Source organism: Pseudophryne corroboree, chromosome 8 (genome assembly GCF_028390025.1).
Source record: "Pseudophryne corroboree isolate aPseCor3 chromosome 8, aPseCor3.hap2, whole genome shotgun sequence".
Taxonomy (NCBI): domain Eukaryota; kingdom Metazoa; phylum Chordata; class Amphibia; order Anura; family Myobatrachidae; genus Pseudophryne; species Pseudophryne corroboree.
The window spans coordinates 446,526,426-446,543,984 of NC_086451.1; the positions used below are offsets into that span (position 1 = coordinate 446,526,426).

At 47.6% G+C, this 17,559-nt stretch overlaps 2 protein-coding genes across 3 annotated transcripts in view; one reads left to right on the plus strand and one right to left on the minus strand.

Annotated features, from left to right (window-relative positions):
- Positions 1 to 17,559, minus strand: part of TAP1 (transporter 1, ATP binding cassette subfamily B member) — a 209,578-nt gene that overhangs the window by 47,086 nt on the left and 144,933 nt on the right. The gene's annotated exons all lie outside the window — the stretch shown is intronic.
- TAP2 (transporter 2, ATP binding cassette subfamily B member) overlaps positions 1 to 17,559 on the plus strand; it is a 64,564-nt gene that overhangs the window by 23,527 nt on the left and 23,478 nt on the right. For both annotated transcript variants that reach the window (XM_063938192.1, XM_063938191.1), the window contains exons 5-6: positions 11,245 to 11,450; positions 12,298 to 12,495. In XM_063938192.1, the coding sequence (XP_063794262.1) occupies positions 11,245 to 11,450; positions 12,298 to 12,495 (404 nt within the window). The remainder of the gene's footprint in view (positions 1 to 11,244; positions 11,451 to 12,297; positions 12,496 to 17,559) is intronic.

A 17,559-nucleotide genomic window follows, 5' to 3' on the forward strand; every position in this document is an offset into this window, starting at 1 on the left:
ACGCAGGATGTCCCTTCCAAAAAACCCTCCCCAAACAGCACATGACGCAAAGAAAAAAAGAGGCGCAATGAGGTAGCTGTGTGAGTAAGATTAGCGACCCTAGTGGCCGACACAAACACCGGGCCCATCTAGGAGTGGCACTGCAGTGTCACGCAGGATGGCCCTTCCAAAAAACCCTCCCCAAACAGCACATGACGCAAAGAAAAAAAGAGGCGCAATGAGGTAGCTGTGTGAGTAAGATTAGCGACCCTAGTGGCCGACACAAACACCGGGCCCATCTAGGAGTGGCACTGCAGTGTCACGCAGGATGTCCCTTCCAAAAAACCCTCCCCAAACAGCACATGACGCAAAGAAAAAAAGAGGCGCAATGAGGTAGCTGACTGTGTGAGTAAGATTAGCGACCCTAGTGGCCGACACAAACACCGGGCCCATCTAGGAGTGGCACTGCAGTGTCACGCAGGATGTCCCTTCCAAAAAACCCTCCCCAAACAGCACATGACGCAAAGAAAAAAAGAGGCGCAATGAGGTAGCTGACTGTGTGAGTAAGATTAGCGACCCTAGTGGCCGACACAAACACCGGGCCCATCTAGGAGTGTCACTGCAGTGTCACGCAGGATGTCCCTTCCAAAAAACCCTCCCCAATCAGCACATGATGCAAAGAAAAAGAAAAGAAAAAAGAGGTGCAAGATGGAATTGTCCTTGGGCCCTCCCACCCACCCTTATGTTGTATAAACAAAACAGGACATGCACACTTTAACCAACCCATCATTTCAGTGACAGGGTCTGCCACACGACTGTGACTGATATGACGGGTTGGTTTGGACCCCCCCCAAAAAAGAAGCAATTAATCTCTCCTTGCACAAACTGGCTCTACAGAGGCAAGATGTTCACCTCATCTTCACCCTCCGATATATCACCGTGTACATCCCCCTCCTCACAGATTATCAATTCGTCCCCACTGGAATCCACCATCTCAGCTCCCTGTGTACTTTGTGGAGGCAATTGCTGCTGGTCAATGTCTCCGCGGAGGAATTGATTATAATTCATTTTAATGAACATCATCTTTCTGGATGTAACCTCGTACGCCGATTGCTGACAAGGTGAGCGGCGGCACTAAACACTCTTTCGGAGTACACACTTGTGGGAGGGCAACTTAGGTAGAATAAAGCCAGTTTGTGCAAGGGCCTCCAAATTGCCTCTTTTTCCTGCCAGTATAAGTACGGACTGTGTGACGTGCCTACTTGGATGCGGTCACTCATATAATCCTCCACCATTCTATCAATGTTGAGAGAATCATATGCAGTGACAGTAGACGACATGTCCGTAATCGTTGTCAGGTCCTTCAGTCCGGACCAGATGTCAGCATCAGCAGTCGCTCCAGACTGCCCTGCATCACCGCCAGCGGGTGGGCTCGGAATTCTGAGCCTTTTCCTCGCACCCCCAGTTGCGGGAGAATGTGAAGGAGGAGATGTTGACAGGTCGCGTTCCGCTTGACTTGACAATTTTGTCACCAGCAGGTCTTTCAACCCCAGCAGACCTGTGTCTGCCGGAAAGAGAGATCCAAGGTAGGCTTTAAATCTAGGATCGAGCACGGTGGCCAAAATGTAGTGCTCTGATTTCAACAGATTGACCACCCGTGAATCCTTGTTAAGCGAATTAAGGGCTGCATCCACAAGTCCCACATGCCTAGCGGAATCGCTCCCTTTTAGCTCCTTCTTCAATGCCTCCAGCTTCTTCTGCAAAAGCCTGATGAGGGGAATGACCTGACTCAGGCTGGCAGTGTCTGAACTGACTTCACGTGTGGCAAGTTCAAAGGGCATCAGAACCTTGCACAACGTTGAAATCATTCTCCACTGCACTTGAGACAGGTGCATTCCACCTACTATATCGTGCTCAATTGTATAGGCTTGAATGGCCTTTTGCTGCTCCTCCAACCTCTGAAGCATATAGAGGGTTGAATTCCACCTCGTTACCACTTCTTGCTTCAGATGATGGCAGGGCAGGTTCAGTAGTTTTTGGTGGTGCTCCAGTCTTCTGTACGTGGTGCCTGTACGCCGAAAGTGTCCCGCAATTTTTCTGGCCACCGACAGCATCTCTTGCACGCCCCTGTCGTTTTTTAAAAAATTCTGCACCACCAAATTCAAGGTATGTGCAAAACATGGGACGTGCTGGAATTTGCCCATATTTAATGCACACACAATATTGCTGGCGTTGTCCGATGCCACAAATCCACAGGAGAGTCCAATTGGGGTAAGCCATTCCGCGATGATCTTCCTCAGTTGCCGTAAGAGGTTTTCAGCTGTGTGCGTATTCTGGAAAGCGGTGATACAAAGCGTAGCCTGCCTAGGAAAGAGTTGGCGTTTGCGAGATGCTGCTACTGGTGCCGCCGCTGCTGTTCTTGCGGCGGGAGTCCATACATCTACCCAGTGGGCTGTCACAGTCATATAGTCCTGACCCTGCCCTGCTCCACTTGTCCACATGTCCGTGGTTAAGTGGACATTGGGTACAACTGCATTTTTTAGGACACTGGTGAGTCTTTTTCTGACGTCCGTGTACATTCTCGGTATCGCCTGCCTAGAGAAGTGGAACCTAGATGGTATTTGGTAACGGGGGCACACTGCCTCAATAAATTGTCTAGTTCCCTGTGAACTAACGGCGGATACCGGACGCATGTCTAACACCAACATAGTTGTCAAGGACTCAGTTATCCGCTTTGCAGTAGGATGACTGCTGTGATATTTCATCTTCCTCGCAAAGGACTGTTGAACAGTCAATTGCTTACTGGAAGTAGTACAAGTGGGCTTACGACTTCCCCTCTGGGATGACCATCGACTCCCAGCGGCAACAACAGCAGCGCCAGCAGCAGTAGGCGTTACACGCAAGGATGCATCGGAGGAATCCCAGGCAGGAGAGGACTCGTCAGAATTGCCAGTGACATGGCCTGCAGGACTATTGGCATTCCTGGGGAAGGAGGAAATTGACACTGAGGGAGTTGGTGGGGTGGTTTGCGTGAGCTTGGTTACAAGAGGAAGGGATTTACTGGTCAGTGGACTGCTTCCGCTGTCACCCAAAGTTTTTGAACTTGTCACTGACTTATTATGAATGCGCTGCAGGTGACGTATAAGGGAGGATGTTCCGAGGTGGTTAACGTCCTTACCCCTACTTATTACAGCTTGACAAAGGGAACACACGGCTTGACACCTGTTGTCCGCATTTCTGGTGAAATACCTCCACACCGAAGAGCTGATTTTTTTGGTATTTTCACCTGGCATGTCAACGGCCATATTCCTCCCACGGACAACAGGTGTCTCCCCGGGTGCCTGACTTAAACAAACCACCTCACCATCAGAATCCTCCTGGTCAATTTCCTCCCCAGCGCCAGCAACACCCATATCCTCCTCATCCTGGTGTACTTCAACACTGACATCTTCAATCTGACTATCAGGAACTGGACTGCGGGTGCTCCTTCCAGCACTTGCAGGGGGCGTGCAAATGGTGGAAGGCGCATGCTCTTCACGTCCAGTGTTGGGAAGGTCAGGCATCGCAACCGACACAATTGGACTCTCCTTGTGGATTTGGGATTTCAAAGAACGCACAGTTCTTTGCGGTGCTTTTGCCAGCTTGAGTCTTTTCAGTTTTCTAGCGAGAGGCTGAGTGCTTCCATCCTCATGTGAAGCTGAACCACTAGCCATGAACATAGGCCAGGGCCTCAGCCGTTCCTTGCCACTCCGTGTGGTAAATGGCATATTGGCAAGTTTACGCTTCTCCTCCGACAATTTTATTTTAGGTTTTGGAGTCCTTTTTTTACTGATATTTGGTGTTTTGGTTTTGACATGCTCTGTACTATGCCATTGGGCATCGGCCTTGGCAGACGACGTTGCTGGCATTTCATCGTCTCGGCCATGACTAGTGGCAGCAGCTTCAGCACGAGGTGGAAGTGGATCTTGATCTTTCCCTAATTTTGGAACCTCAACATTTTTGTTCTCCATATTTTAATAGGCACAACTAAAAGGCACCTCAGGTAAACAATGGAGATGGATGGATTGGATACTAGTATACAATTATGGACGGGCTGCCGAGTGCCGACACAGAGGTAGCCACAGCCGTGAACTACCGCACTGTACTGTGTCTGCTGCTAATATATAGACTGGTTGATAAAGAGATAGTATACTCGTAACTAGTATGTATGTATAAAGAAAGAAAAAAAAACCACGGTTAGGTGGTATATACAATTATGGACGGGCTGCCGAGTGCCGACACAGAGGTAGCCACAGCCGTGAACTACCGCACTGTACTGTGTCTGCTGCTAATATATAGACTGGTTGATAAAGAGATAGTATACTCGTAACTAGTATGTATGTATAAAGAAAGAAAAAAAAACCACGGTTAGGTGGTATATACAATTATGGACGGGCTGCCGAGTGCCGACACAGAGGTAGCCACAGCCGTGAACTACCGCACTGTACTGTGTCTGCTGCTAATATATAGACTGGTTGATAAAGAGATAGTATACTCGTAACTAGTATGTATGTATAAAGAAAGAAAAAAAAACCACGGTTAGGTGGTATATACAATTATGGACGGGCTGCCGAGTGCCGACACAGAGGTAGCCACAGCCGTGAACTACCGCACTGTACTGTGTCTGCTGCTAATATATAGACTGGTTGATAAAGAGATAGTATACTCGTAACTAGTATGTATGTATAAAGAAAGAAAAAAAAACCACGGTTAGGTGGTATATACAATTATGGACGGGCTGCCGAGTGCCGACACAGAGGTAGCCACAGCCGTGAACTACCGCACTGTACTGTGTCTGCTGCTAATATAGACTGGTTGATAAAGAGATAGTATACTCGTAACTAGTATGTATGTATAAAGAATGAAAAAAAAACCACGGTTAGGTGGTATATACAATTATGGACGGGCTGCCGAGTGCCGACACAGAGGTAGCCACAGCCATGAACTACCGCACTGTACTGTGTCTGCTGCTAATATATAGACTGGTTGATAAAGAGATAGTATACTCGTAACTAGTATGTATGTATAAAGAAAGAAAAAAAAACCACGGTTAGGTGGTATATACAATTATGGACGGGCTGCCGAGTGCCGACACAGAGGTAGCCACAGCCGTGAACTACCGCACTGTACTGTGTCTGCTGCTAATATATAGACTGGTTGATAAAGAGATAGTATACTCGTAACTAGTATGTATGTATAAAGAAAGAAAAAAAAACCACGGTTAGGTGGTATATACAATTATGGACGGGCTGCCGAGTGCCGACACAGAGGTAGCCACAGCCGTGAACTACCGCACTGTACTGTGTCTGCTGCTAATATATAGACTGGTTGATAAAGAGATAGTATACTCGTAACTAGTATGTATGTATAAAGAAAGAAAAAAAAACCACGGTTAGGTGGTATATACAATTATGGACGGGCTGCCGAGTGCCGACACAGAGGTAGCCACAGCCGTGAACTACCGCACTGTACTGTGTCTGCTGCTAATATATAGACTGGTTGATAAAGAGATAGTATACTCGTAACTAGTATGTATGTATAAAGAAAGAAAAAAAAACCACGGTTAGGTGGTATATACAATTATGGACGGGCTGCCGAGTGCCGACACAGAGGTAGCCACAGCCGTGAACTACCGCACTGTACTGTGTCTGCTGCTAATATAGACTGGTTGATAAAGAGATAGTATACTCGTAACTAGTATGTATGTATAAAGAATGAAAAAAAAACCACGGTTAGGTGGTATATACAATTATGGACGGGCTGCCGAGTGCCGACACAGAGGTAGCCACAGCCGTGAACTACCGCACTGTACTGTGTCTGCTGCTAATATATAGACTGGTTGATAAAGAGATAGTATACTCGTAACTAGTATGTATGTATAAAGAAAGAAAAAAAAACCACGGTTAGGTGGTATATACAATTATGGACGGGCTGCCGAGTGCCGACACAGAGGTAGCCACAGCCGTGAACTACCGCACTGTACTGTGTCTGCTGCTAATATATAGACTGGTTGATAAAGAGATAGTATACTCGTAACTAGTATGTATGTATAAAGAAAGAAAAAAAAACCACGGTTAGGTGGTATATACAATTATGGACGGGCTGCCGAGTGCCGACACAGAGGTAGCCACAGCCGTGAACTACCGCACTGTACTGTGTCTGCTGCTAATATATAGACTGGTTGATAAAGAGATAGTATACTACTAATATTATATACTGGTGGTCAGGTCACTGGTCACTAGTCACACTGGCAGTGGCACTCCTGCAGCAAAAGTGTGCACTGTTTAATTTTAATATAATATTATGTACTCCTGGCTCCTGCTATAACCTATAACTGGCACTGCAGTAGTGCTCCCCAGTCTCCCCCACAATTATAAGCTGTGTGAGCTGAGCAGTCAGACAGATATATAATATATATAGATGATGCAGCACACTGGCCTGAGCCTGAGCAGTGCACACAGATATGGTATGTGACTGACTGAGTCACTGTGTGTATCGCTTTTTTCAGGCAGAGAACGGATATATTAAATAAACTGCACTGTGTGTCTGGTGGTCACTCACTATATAATATATTATGTACTCCTGGCTCCTGCTATAACCTATAACTGGCACTGCAGTAGTGATCCCCAGTCTCCCCCACAATTATAAGCTGTGTGAGCTGAGCAGTCAGACAGATATATATAATATTATATATAGATAATAGATGATGCAGCACACTGGCCTGAGCCTGAGCAGTGCACACAGATATGGTATGTGACTGAGTCACTGTGTGCTGTGTATCGCTTTTTTCAGGCAGAGAACGGATTATAAATAAAAGTGGTGGTCACTGGTCACTATCAGCAAAACTCTGCACTGTACACTACTGAGTACTCCTAATGCTCCCCAAAATTAGTAAATCAAGTGTCTCTCTAATCTATTCTAATTCTAAACGGAGAGGACGCCAGCCACGTCCTCTCCCTATCAATCTCAATGCACGTGTGAAAATGGCGGCGACGCGCGGCTCCTTATATAGAATCCGAGTCTCGCGATAGAATCCGAGCCTCGCGAGAATCCGACAGCGTCATGATGACGTTCGGGCGCGCTCGGGTTAACCGAGCAAGGCGGGAAGATCCGAGTCGCTCGGACCCGTGAAAAAAAACATGAAGTTCTGGCGGGTTCGGATTCAGAGAAACCGAACCCGCTCATCCCCATCTCTCCATCTCACCTGTGTAAATCCCCATCTCTCTCTCTCACCTGTGTAAATCCCCATCTCTCTCTCTCACCTGTGTAAATCCCCATCTCTCCATCTCACCTGTGTAAATCCCCATCTCTCCATCTCACCTGTGTAAATCCCCATCTCTCTATCTCACCTGTGTAAATCCCCATCTCTCTCTCTCACCTGTGTAAATCCCCATCTCTCCATCTCACCTGTGTAAATCCCCATCTCTCTCTCTCACCTGTGTAAATCCCCATCTCTCCATCTCACCTGTGTAAATCCCCATCTCTCTCTCTCACCTGTGTAAATCCCCATCTCTCCATCTCACCTGTGTAAATCCCCATCTCTCTATCTCACCTGTGTAAATCCCCATCTCTCTCTCTCACCTGTGTAGGTCCCCATCTCTCTATCTCACCTGTGTAAATCCCCATCTCTCTCTCTCACCTGTGTAGGTCCCCATCTCTCTATCTCACCTGTGTAGGTCCCCATCTCTCTCTCACCTGTGTAAGTCCCCATCTCTCTCTCTCACCTGTGTAAGTCCCCATCTCTCTCTCTCACCTGTGTAAATCCCCATCTCTCTCTCTCACCTGTGTAAATCCCCATCTCTCTCTCTCACCTGTGTAAGTCCCCATCTCTCTCTCTCTCACCTGTGTAAGTCCCCATCTCTCTCTCTCACCTGTGTAAGTTCCCATCTCTCCCTCACCTGTGTAAGTCCCCATCTCTCTCTCTCACCTGTGTAAATCCCCATCTCTCTCTCTCACCTGTGTAAGTCCCCATCTCTCTCTCTCACCTGTGTAAGTCCCCATCTCTCTCTCTCACCTGTGTAAGTTCCCATCTCTCCCTCACCTGTGTAAGTCCCCATCTCTCTATCTCACCTGTGTAAGTCCCCATCTCTCTCTCACCTGTGTAAGTCCCCATCTCTCTCTCTCACCTGTGTAAATCCCCATCTCTCTCTCTCACCTGTGTAAATCCCCATCTCTCTCTCTCACCTGTGTAAGTCCCCATCTCTCTCTCACCTGTGTAAATCCCCATCTCTCTCTCACCTGTGTAAGTCCCCATCTCTCTCTCTCACCTGTGTAAGTCCCCATCTCTCTCTCTCACCTGTGTAAATCCCCATCTCTCTCTCACCTGTGTAAATCCCCATCTCTCCATCTCACCTGTGTAAATCCCCATCTCTCTCTCTCTCACCTGTGTAAATCCCCATCTCTCTCTCTCACCTGTGTAAATCCCTATCTCTCTCTCACCTGTGTAAGTCCCCATCTCTCTCTCTCACCTGTGTAAGTCCCCATCTCTCTCTCACCTGTGTAAGTCCCCATCTCTCTCTCACCTGTGTAAATCCCCATCTCTCTCTCTCACCTGTGTAAGTCCCCATCTCTCTCTCTCTCACCTGTGTAAGTCCCCATCTCTCTCTCTCACCTGTGTAAATCCCCATCTCTCTCTCACCTGTGTAAATCCCCATCTCTCTCTCTCACCTGTGTAGGTCCCCATCTCTCTCTCTCACCTGTGTAAGTCCCCATCTCTCTCTCTCACCTGTGTAAATCCCCATCTCTCTCTCTCACCTGTGTAAGTCCCCATCTCTCTCTCTCACCTGTGTAGGTCCCCATCTCTCTCTCTCACCTGTGTAAATCCCCATCTCTCTCTCACCTGTGTAAGTCCCCATCTCTCTCTCACCTGTGTAAATCCCCATCTCTCTCTCTCACCTGTGTAAGTCCCCATCTCTCTCTCACCTGTGTAAGTCCCCATCTCTCTCTCTCACCTGTGTAAATCCCCATCTCTCTCTATCACCTGTGTAAATCCCCATCTCTCTCTCACCTGTGTAGGTCCCCATCTCTCTCTCTCACCTGTGTAAATCCCCATCTCTCTCTCTCACCTGTGTAGGTCCCCATCTCTCTCTCTCACCTGTGTAGGTCCCCATCTCTCTCTCTCTCACCTGTGTAAATCCCCATCTCTCTCTCTCACCTGTGTAAGTCCCCATCTCTCTCTCTCACCTGTGTAGGTCCCCATCTCTCTCTCTCACCTGTGTAAGTCCCCATCTCTCTCTCTCACCTGTGTAGGTCCCCATCTCTCTCTCTGTCACCTGTGTAAATCCCCATCTCTCTCTCTCACCTGTGTAAATCCCCATCTCTCTCTCACCTGTGTAAGTCCCCATCTCTCTCTCACCTGTGTAAATCCCCATCTCTCTCTCTCTCACCTGTGTAAATCCCCATCTCTCTCTCACCTGTGTAAATCCCCATCTCTCTCTCTCACCTGTGTAAGTCCCCATCTCTCTCTCTCACCTGTGTAAATCCCCATCTCTCTCTCTCACCTGTGTAGGTCCCCATCTCTCTCTCTCACCTGTGTAAGTCCCCATCTCTCTCTCTCACCTGTGAAAGTCCCCATCTCTCTCTCTCACCTGTGTAAATCCCCATCTCTCTCTCTCACCTGTGTATGTCCCCATCTCTCTCTCACCTGTGTAAATCCCCATCTCTCTCTCTCACCTGTGTAGGTCCCCATCTCTCTCTCTCACCTGTGTAGGTCCCCATCTCTCTCTCTCACTTGTGTAAGTTCCCATCTTTCCCTCACCTGTGTAAGTCCCCATCTCTCTCTCTCACCTGTGTAAATCCCCATCTCTCTCTCTCACCTGTGTAAGTCCCCATCTCTCTCTCACCTGTGTAAATCCCCATCTCTCTCTCTCACCTGTGTAGGTCCCCATCTCTCTCTCTCACCTGTGTAAATCCCCATCTCTCTCTTTCACCTGTGTAAGTCCCCATCTCTCTCTCACCTGTGTAAATCCCCATCTCTCTCTCTCACCTGTGTAAGTCCCCATCTCTCTCTCTCACCTGTGTAAGTCCCCATCTCTCCATTTCACCTGTGTAAATCCCCATCGCTCTCTCTCACCTGTGTAAATCCCCATCTCTCCATCTCACCTGTGTAAATCCCCATCTCTCTCTCTCACCTGTGTAAATCCCTATCTCTCTCTCTCACCTGTGTAAGTCCCCATCTCTCTCTCTCACCTGTGTAAGTCCCCATCTCTCTCTCTCACCTGTGTAAGTCCCCATCTCTCTCTCACCTGTGTAAATCCCCATCTCTCTCTCTCACCTGTGTAGGTCCCCATCTCTCTCTCTCACCTGTGTAAGTCCCCATCTCTCTCTCTCACCTGTGTAAGTCCCCATCTCTCTCTCTCTCACCTGTGTAAGTCCCCATCTCTCTGTCACCTGTGTAAATCCCCATCTCTCTCACCTGTGTAGGTCCCCATCTCTCTCTCTCACCTGTGTAAATCCCCATCTCTCTCTCTCACCTGTGTAGGTCCCCATCTCTCTCTCTCACCTGTGTAAGTCCCCATCTCTCTCTCTCACCTGTGTAAGTCCCCATCTCTCTCTCTCACCTGTGTAAGTCCCCATCTCTCTCTCACCTGTGTAAATCCCCATCTCTCTCTCACCTGTGTAAATCCCCATCTCTCTCTCTCACCTGTGTAAGTCCCCATCTCTCTCTCTCACCTGTGTAAGTCCCCATCTCTCTCTCTCACCTGTGTAAGTCCCCATCTTTCTCTCTCACCTGTGTAAGTCCCCATCTCTCTGTCACCTGTGTAAATCTCCATCTCTCTCTCACCTGTGTAGGTCCCCATCTCTCTCTCTCACCTGTGTAGGTCCCCATCTCTCTCTCTCACCTGTGTAGGTCCCCATCTCTCTCTCTCACCTGTGTAAATCCCCATCTCTCTCTCTCACCTGTGTAAATCCCCATCTCTCTCTCACCTGTGTAAGTCCCCATCTCTCTCTCACCTGTGTAAATCCCCATCTCTCTCTCTCACCTGTGTAAATCCCCATCTCTCTCTCACCTGTGTACGTCCCCATCTCTCTCTCACCTGTGTAAATCCCCATCTCTCTCTCTCACCTGTGTAAGTCCCCATCTCTCTCTCTCACCTGTGTAAATCCTCACCTCTCTCTCTCACCTGTGTAAGTCCCCATCTCTAAACTCGCCTTTGTCACTTATCAAAGGGGGGAGTTGTCAACTTTAGGTGTGTATGTTACAGTGCTGTCATTGGTCTCCTGCAGGTGACATCAATTCTCGGCTGTCACATGACACAGCGCTGGTGAGCCGCTCTATTGCAGGGAATGTGAACATCACTCTGCGAATGCTGGTGAAGTGCATTGGACATTATTACTTCATGTTCTCCCTGTCCTGGCGGCTCACTCTCCTCACCTTTATCAGTACTCCACTCACATGGGGTGTCCAGAGCCTGTACAATAAATACCACCAGGTAACTATGGGTTATATGGATGTGCGATGATCTGACAAATGGAACTTTATTAGGACAGTTTTAATTCCAGAGAAAATCATCATTTTAACATTGTCCCCGCTCTCCTGTGTGGTGCCACCATCCATTTTGCGGAATATTTTGGCCCAGATTTATCAAGCCTTGGAGAGAGATAAATAGCACGGTGATAAAGTACCAGCCAATCAGCTCATAACTGTCATTTTTTAACCACAGCCTGTAACATGGCAGTTAGGGGCTGATTGGTTGGTACTTTATCACCGTGCAAGTTATCATTTCTCAAGGCTTGATAAATCTGGGCCTTAGGGGGACATTTACTAAGCAGTGATAAGAGCGGAGAAGTGAGCCAGTGGAGAAGTGCCCCACAAACCAATCAGCAGCTCTGTATAATTTTATAGAATGCAAATGATAGATGTTAAATCAGTGCTGATTGGTTGCCATGGGCACTTCTCCACTGGCTCACTTCTCCACTCTTATCACTGCTTAGTAAATGTCCCCCTTAGTATGATATAGGGGGTAGGCAGAGGTACTGTAAATGTTACAGGTGGGGGGATACTGCTTGATGCATATGTCTTACCTGCTCAGTAAGGGGGTAATGTTGCTGTTAATAGGAAATACAAAGGGTACTTACTGCAGTAGTTGTAAAGCTTTGGGGGGTTATGTAATAAGTTCAGAGTTTAAAAAACTAGTGTGTTTTAAGTGAGTTAAAGAGGCAATCATAGTGCAAAAACAGCCTTCTAATTGCCGCTTTTAATTTAGCAGTGAACTCACGGAAGACACATTACATAACACCCCTCATATGAGCCCCAGTAACATTACTGTTGTCACCTAGGTCTTGGTGAAGAAGGTTCAGGACTCCATCGCTAGCTCCAGCGACCTGGCGAAAGAGATTATTGAGTCGGTAAGGACGGTGCAAAGCTTTGCTGCTGAGGAAGAGGAGGTGAAGAGATACGAGCAGTCTCTGAGGAAGACACATGATCTCCAGACACGTAGGGACCTGGTCAGAGCTGTCTATCTGCTGGCGACAAGGGTAAGGGCTCCGTATGATTGGCAGATGTCATGCGTTGTGTCTGTAACTCCACAGGACTTATGGTTGTAAAGGAAATCACAAGAAAGATTTTGAAACGGAACTGATATGCTGGTGATGGTTTCAAGGAATTAAAGTCAGAAACACTCCTGGAGCTCTATCTGTGCCCCCTTGTGTCTGCCCTTTTGTCGGTGCTGTAATATTTTCCGCCTTCCGCACTCCCAGTTCATCAGCCACCCTATCTGTCTCATCCACCCCTTTCTCCTTCCATCCCCAAAACTTGCTTCTTATTTCCACAGTCCCATACTTATTTTTTGCATTTTTAACTTTTAAATCCTTTTTCTCTTTCATCCATCTGGGGGACGCTGCGCCGTTACTTGTGGGTTAGAGGTGTGTGGTAGTGGAGTTTGGCACAGAACCTATAAAAAAACTAACTCCTCCCCCCTCTAACCCCTCCCATCTCCAGCCTGACTAGTCAGTAGCTCAGTTTTTGTTTTGTGCCTATGGAGTACAGACACAGTTTTTTTGACCTATGGCTTTTAGTTAGGTTTTTATTGTTTTTATTTCGTACCTGTCCTAGAGTGGGGTTAGTTAGTGAATTTCCCACTCTCGGCTGCCTCTAGAAGGGTCAGCATTCTTCACACTGGGGCTCTCTCTTTCTCTGTGGATTGAAGAGGCACTACTAAGGTACACAACAGTCACAATCTGTCTTTGACAGTATTGGACTGTTCTCGTGGTGTATTGGTGTATTTGTGTGTGTATAGTGTTCACTGTGCTGTGCCCGCTTCTCCGCTCGTGTGTCCCCCCGCCCCCTCCCTCCTCCTCGTCTCCGGAGGTGGCTGCAGACTGATGCTCTTTTACAGTACAAGCGCGAGTTGGAAGGTGTGATTGCTACAGCTTCCCGCTGGCTCCGGGCACTCAGTATATTACCGCCATGGTTAGCCAGCAGGGACCGTTAACGGAGGGGCAGGACTAGGCGCGGCGGTGATGCTGATGGGAAGGAGACACTTCCCGCCTTGGTGAACCCACGTGCACTTCCGCCCAGCCTCTGTGGAGAATTTTCAGCTCCGGGCGCCATCTTCGGCGGGGGATGCTGCGCACACACACACACTTTAACTACACAGCTCTCATTCTGCTCGGTTCAGATGGGGATCAGCACAACAGCAAGTATATTGATAGCTTGTATTATTATATATACTAAGGCCTATTGTTTAGTTTTGCACTCATTGTAAGAGGGGGCTTCACTCATAGAACTCAAGTTCTTGTGGCTCTAAGGACACTTTAAGTTTTGGAAACCTTTTATTAATTTTTAGTTAACTTTTTGTGATAAGAATATGGCCAATAAACAGGACAAATCTACTAAAGGGAAGACAGCTTCGTTTCACAATTTTGCCTGTGCACAATGTGGTTCCAAACTTTCAAAAGGTAGCACGGACGTGGGTACTCTCTGTATAAAGTGCTCTGGTTCACCAGTAGCGGACCAGCAGGGAGGTTCTGTAGATCAGTCTATGCCTCCGTGGGCTAAACACATGGCCGATGCCATTTCAGAGTTACGTCAATCCCAGTCAGGTGCGGGCCCCAATCAGGCTCCCGAAGAACCATTGTGGGCGAAAAATATGGGCAAAAGTCTTTCTGACTTAACTCAGTCCTTGCATAAATTTGTAAACTCTTCAAGCGGTTCGGCTGCTACAAAACGGACACATCCGTTACCCACCATAACCTTTCCAAGGGAGTAGTTAGATCCTATGACCCCTTCCTTGGAGGAAGATGAAGTAGACTCAGAATGGGAGGATACTTTAACTTGGGAAGAGGAGGAGCTATCTACGAGCTCAGGTGTCAAACTGCTGATAGAGGCCATTCGTCAGACTCTTAACCTCCAGGAGACGGAGATGGCGGAGACTTCAACTGCCTTTTTCAAAGGACAGAAAAGACAGATTGTTGTTTATCCCTCTTATTTACACTTTGCAGATATCCTGAAGGAACCCTGGCTTAAGCCGGTCTCATTTTCAAGCCCCTAAAAAGTTGAAATTTCTGTATCCCTTCTCAGAGGAAGATACAACATTTTGGGAGACGGCCCCAAAGGTAGATGCCCCCATTAAACGCTTAGTGAAAACTACAGTTATTCCCTCCGTACAGTCGTTGACTTTGAAAGATGCTACAGACAGGAAGATAGAGGCAATCCTAAAATCCATGTTTGCTCTCTCAGGTGTTTCTTTGTGTCCAATTCTTGCTGTCGCTTAGGTTCTTAAGGCCATAGGTGACTGGCTAGAACAGGTGGTGTCTGGTATGCAATCTGACGATCCGGCGGAAGATATTCAGTTGGCGGAACAAATATCAGAGGCTCTGTCATATGTTGGAGAAGCATTATTGGACTCTGCAGCGTTACAGTCGCATGTTTCTGCCATGGCCGTAACGGCAAGACGGTCTCTTTGGCTTCGGGTCTCGAATGCTGCCTCTGATTCAAAACAGACCCTAACAGCGGTGCCCTTTGAAGGGGAGTTTCTTACCAGATCGGGACTAAAAAAGATTATTTTGGATACTACTGGTGGTAAGAGTTCCTTTCTTCCGGTTGCCCCTCAAAAACCAAAATCCACGAAGTTTCGGTCCTTCCGTACTCAAGACAGAGGAAGTTTTCAGTCCTTTTGGGCTTTCTCCAGATTTCCATGAAGAGGAGCATTCAGAGGCAGAAAACACAGGCAACTCGCAGACCGGCCGTTAAGCCTGCCGACAAACCTACTGCATGACGACCTCAGGGTCTTCGGGGGGATCACCGGTGGTCGGGGCTCGGTTACTACATTTCAAGGACGTATGGCTCCTGTCGAAACCCGATCGCTGTGTGATGGGGGTCATATCTAGAGGATATATCTTGGATCTCGAGGAAACAGTCCCACATAATTTTTTCGTCACCCGTCTCCCGATCGATCCCTCCAGACGTTGAGCTGTTCTGCAAGCAGCGGCCACCCTTTTGCACAGTGGTGTAATTCTTCCAGTTCCCGACCAGCAGAAAGATCATGGATTTAACTCCAGTCTTTTTCTCGTAAACAAACCGGATGGTTCGTTTCGTCCCATTTTAAATCTTAAATGCCTAAATCCTGTCTCTCTCTTGAAAATTGTCAGCTTTTATTAACACAAATGGTATGGTGGCAAGGAGGGACGGCCTATTTAAATGTCCCTATTTATTCTAACCTTTTAACTGTGGCTGATCACAACACAAAAGGAGGCAAGGGCCCAACTTCAGCCCGGCCTCCATCGCATAACAAGGGGGGGGTTATTAAGGGCCCAATTTCAGCCCAGCCCCCATACATCCCAAGGGGAGGCTTTTAAGGGGCCCAATTTCAGCCCAGCCCCCCACTCATCACAAGGGGCCACCATGGGCCATTTGCCACCCCTTGTGTTCTTTCTCTTTCTCGGGAATACCGTGGCCAACTCTCCACTCAAGGTATTCCCCAACTTCCACCCAAAGGTGCTCAGGTGTGTACAAACTCCACCGGAGACCGAAGCCCACCTGGTCCGATGGAACTCCGGCCCCGTAATGTATCAAACTCCACCACCTTCACATCTCCTGAGCACCCATAAAACTCTTTAAATTACAGCCACAATTTCAGGCCGTCCCAACCGCCACAGTTTCAACGAAACCCCCGCCACCATACCTCTACCTTACAAACTATCCTTAACTACTCCTAAAAACCTTCAACCTATCAATAAAACTCCTGAGTAAAAACCGCTAACCACAAATCTTCCATAATAATTTCAATACCCCTCAAATTCAGATGGACACCATCAGCCATATAAAGATGAGGAGCAGAAACCGAAATTGAGGGATGTGGGACCACAAACCCCCAATTTTCGCAAACAGCTTTGCCAACCACGGAATTGATCCGGCGCCGGATCAACTCAATGGCAGCCGGTCTGTCCGCACCCCTCCACACTAAACGAGGGATAATCTCCGACCATCCTACACTCAGAAAGCACAACCTGTTCTGTAGACTAACTAAATCCCTAACTATGGTTTTACGAAGATCTAAACCAGACCTCCTGGTCAGATCATTTCCGGCAACATGAAACACCACCCTCAGGGGGTATCCCGACCTCTCCAACTGCTGCCAAAAAAGCGGGATGACTTGCTCCCACCGAAGTCCCCTCACTCCAATCCATCTGACCAGATTAGATTCCGGGGACTGAAGGCACTCCACACCAGACCTTTCACCATAATAAACGTATGAGTGCCCCATAATCCAAATCGGACACTCGTCCAACCGCAAATCTGAAAATACAAAAGCATTCACAGAACTAATTGAACAAACAACCCCTAAAACCAAAAACTTGCAACAACATTACCCCGAAAAACATCCCTTTAAAATCTTGCTAAAATGGTTTATTATTTATTTATTAAATATTTTAATTTGGCCTCTAATGTGATAATTTTTGAAGAGAATTACTCTTCTTTTAACAAAGGGAGTTAGATAAGGGGGGGGGATCAGACTTGACGAGAGGCGAAAAACACACCTGTCAGGCGGGTATAAACCCCTAGGCTTAAGGCACCTAACAGGATAAAAAATTCCTCAAGACCCCCAAATATGGCGAGTGGCTGAAACCTCAAGTCTGATTTTTTTTATTTTTTTTTTATAAAACAGGTCAAAACCTGATATATTTCCGAAATACATCAGACTTCCACCTTCCCAAGGCTCTAATTTGCCCGCTCGAACAGCCTTCCGCAGCTGCTGCTGTTGCCGCACCTATCCGAAACGAATGGGTACCATATCTCGATACCGGCAAACCCATCGTGCAAATACAACGTTCCATCACCCATCTAAATTGAAATTGAGTCACCGGCATACCATCCAAATGCTGCAACCATGGACCTGGCATATCAGACCTTGTTTTCACATAAATCCTCGCCAAGGACACAGGACAAATCTCTTTGTCATCCACACATCTCAAAACGACCCAACAACCTTTGCCCAATTGGTCCGTTTTGGAACGTTGTACTTTGCACCATAAGCCTCCCTCTTCCACTGATACGTGTTCACGAAGCATAGGTGACATTGCTGATTTCGAAGCAGCCAC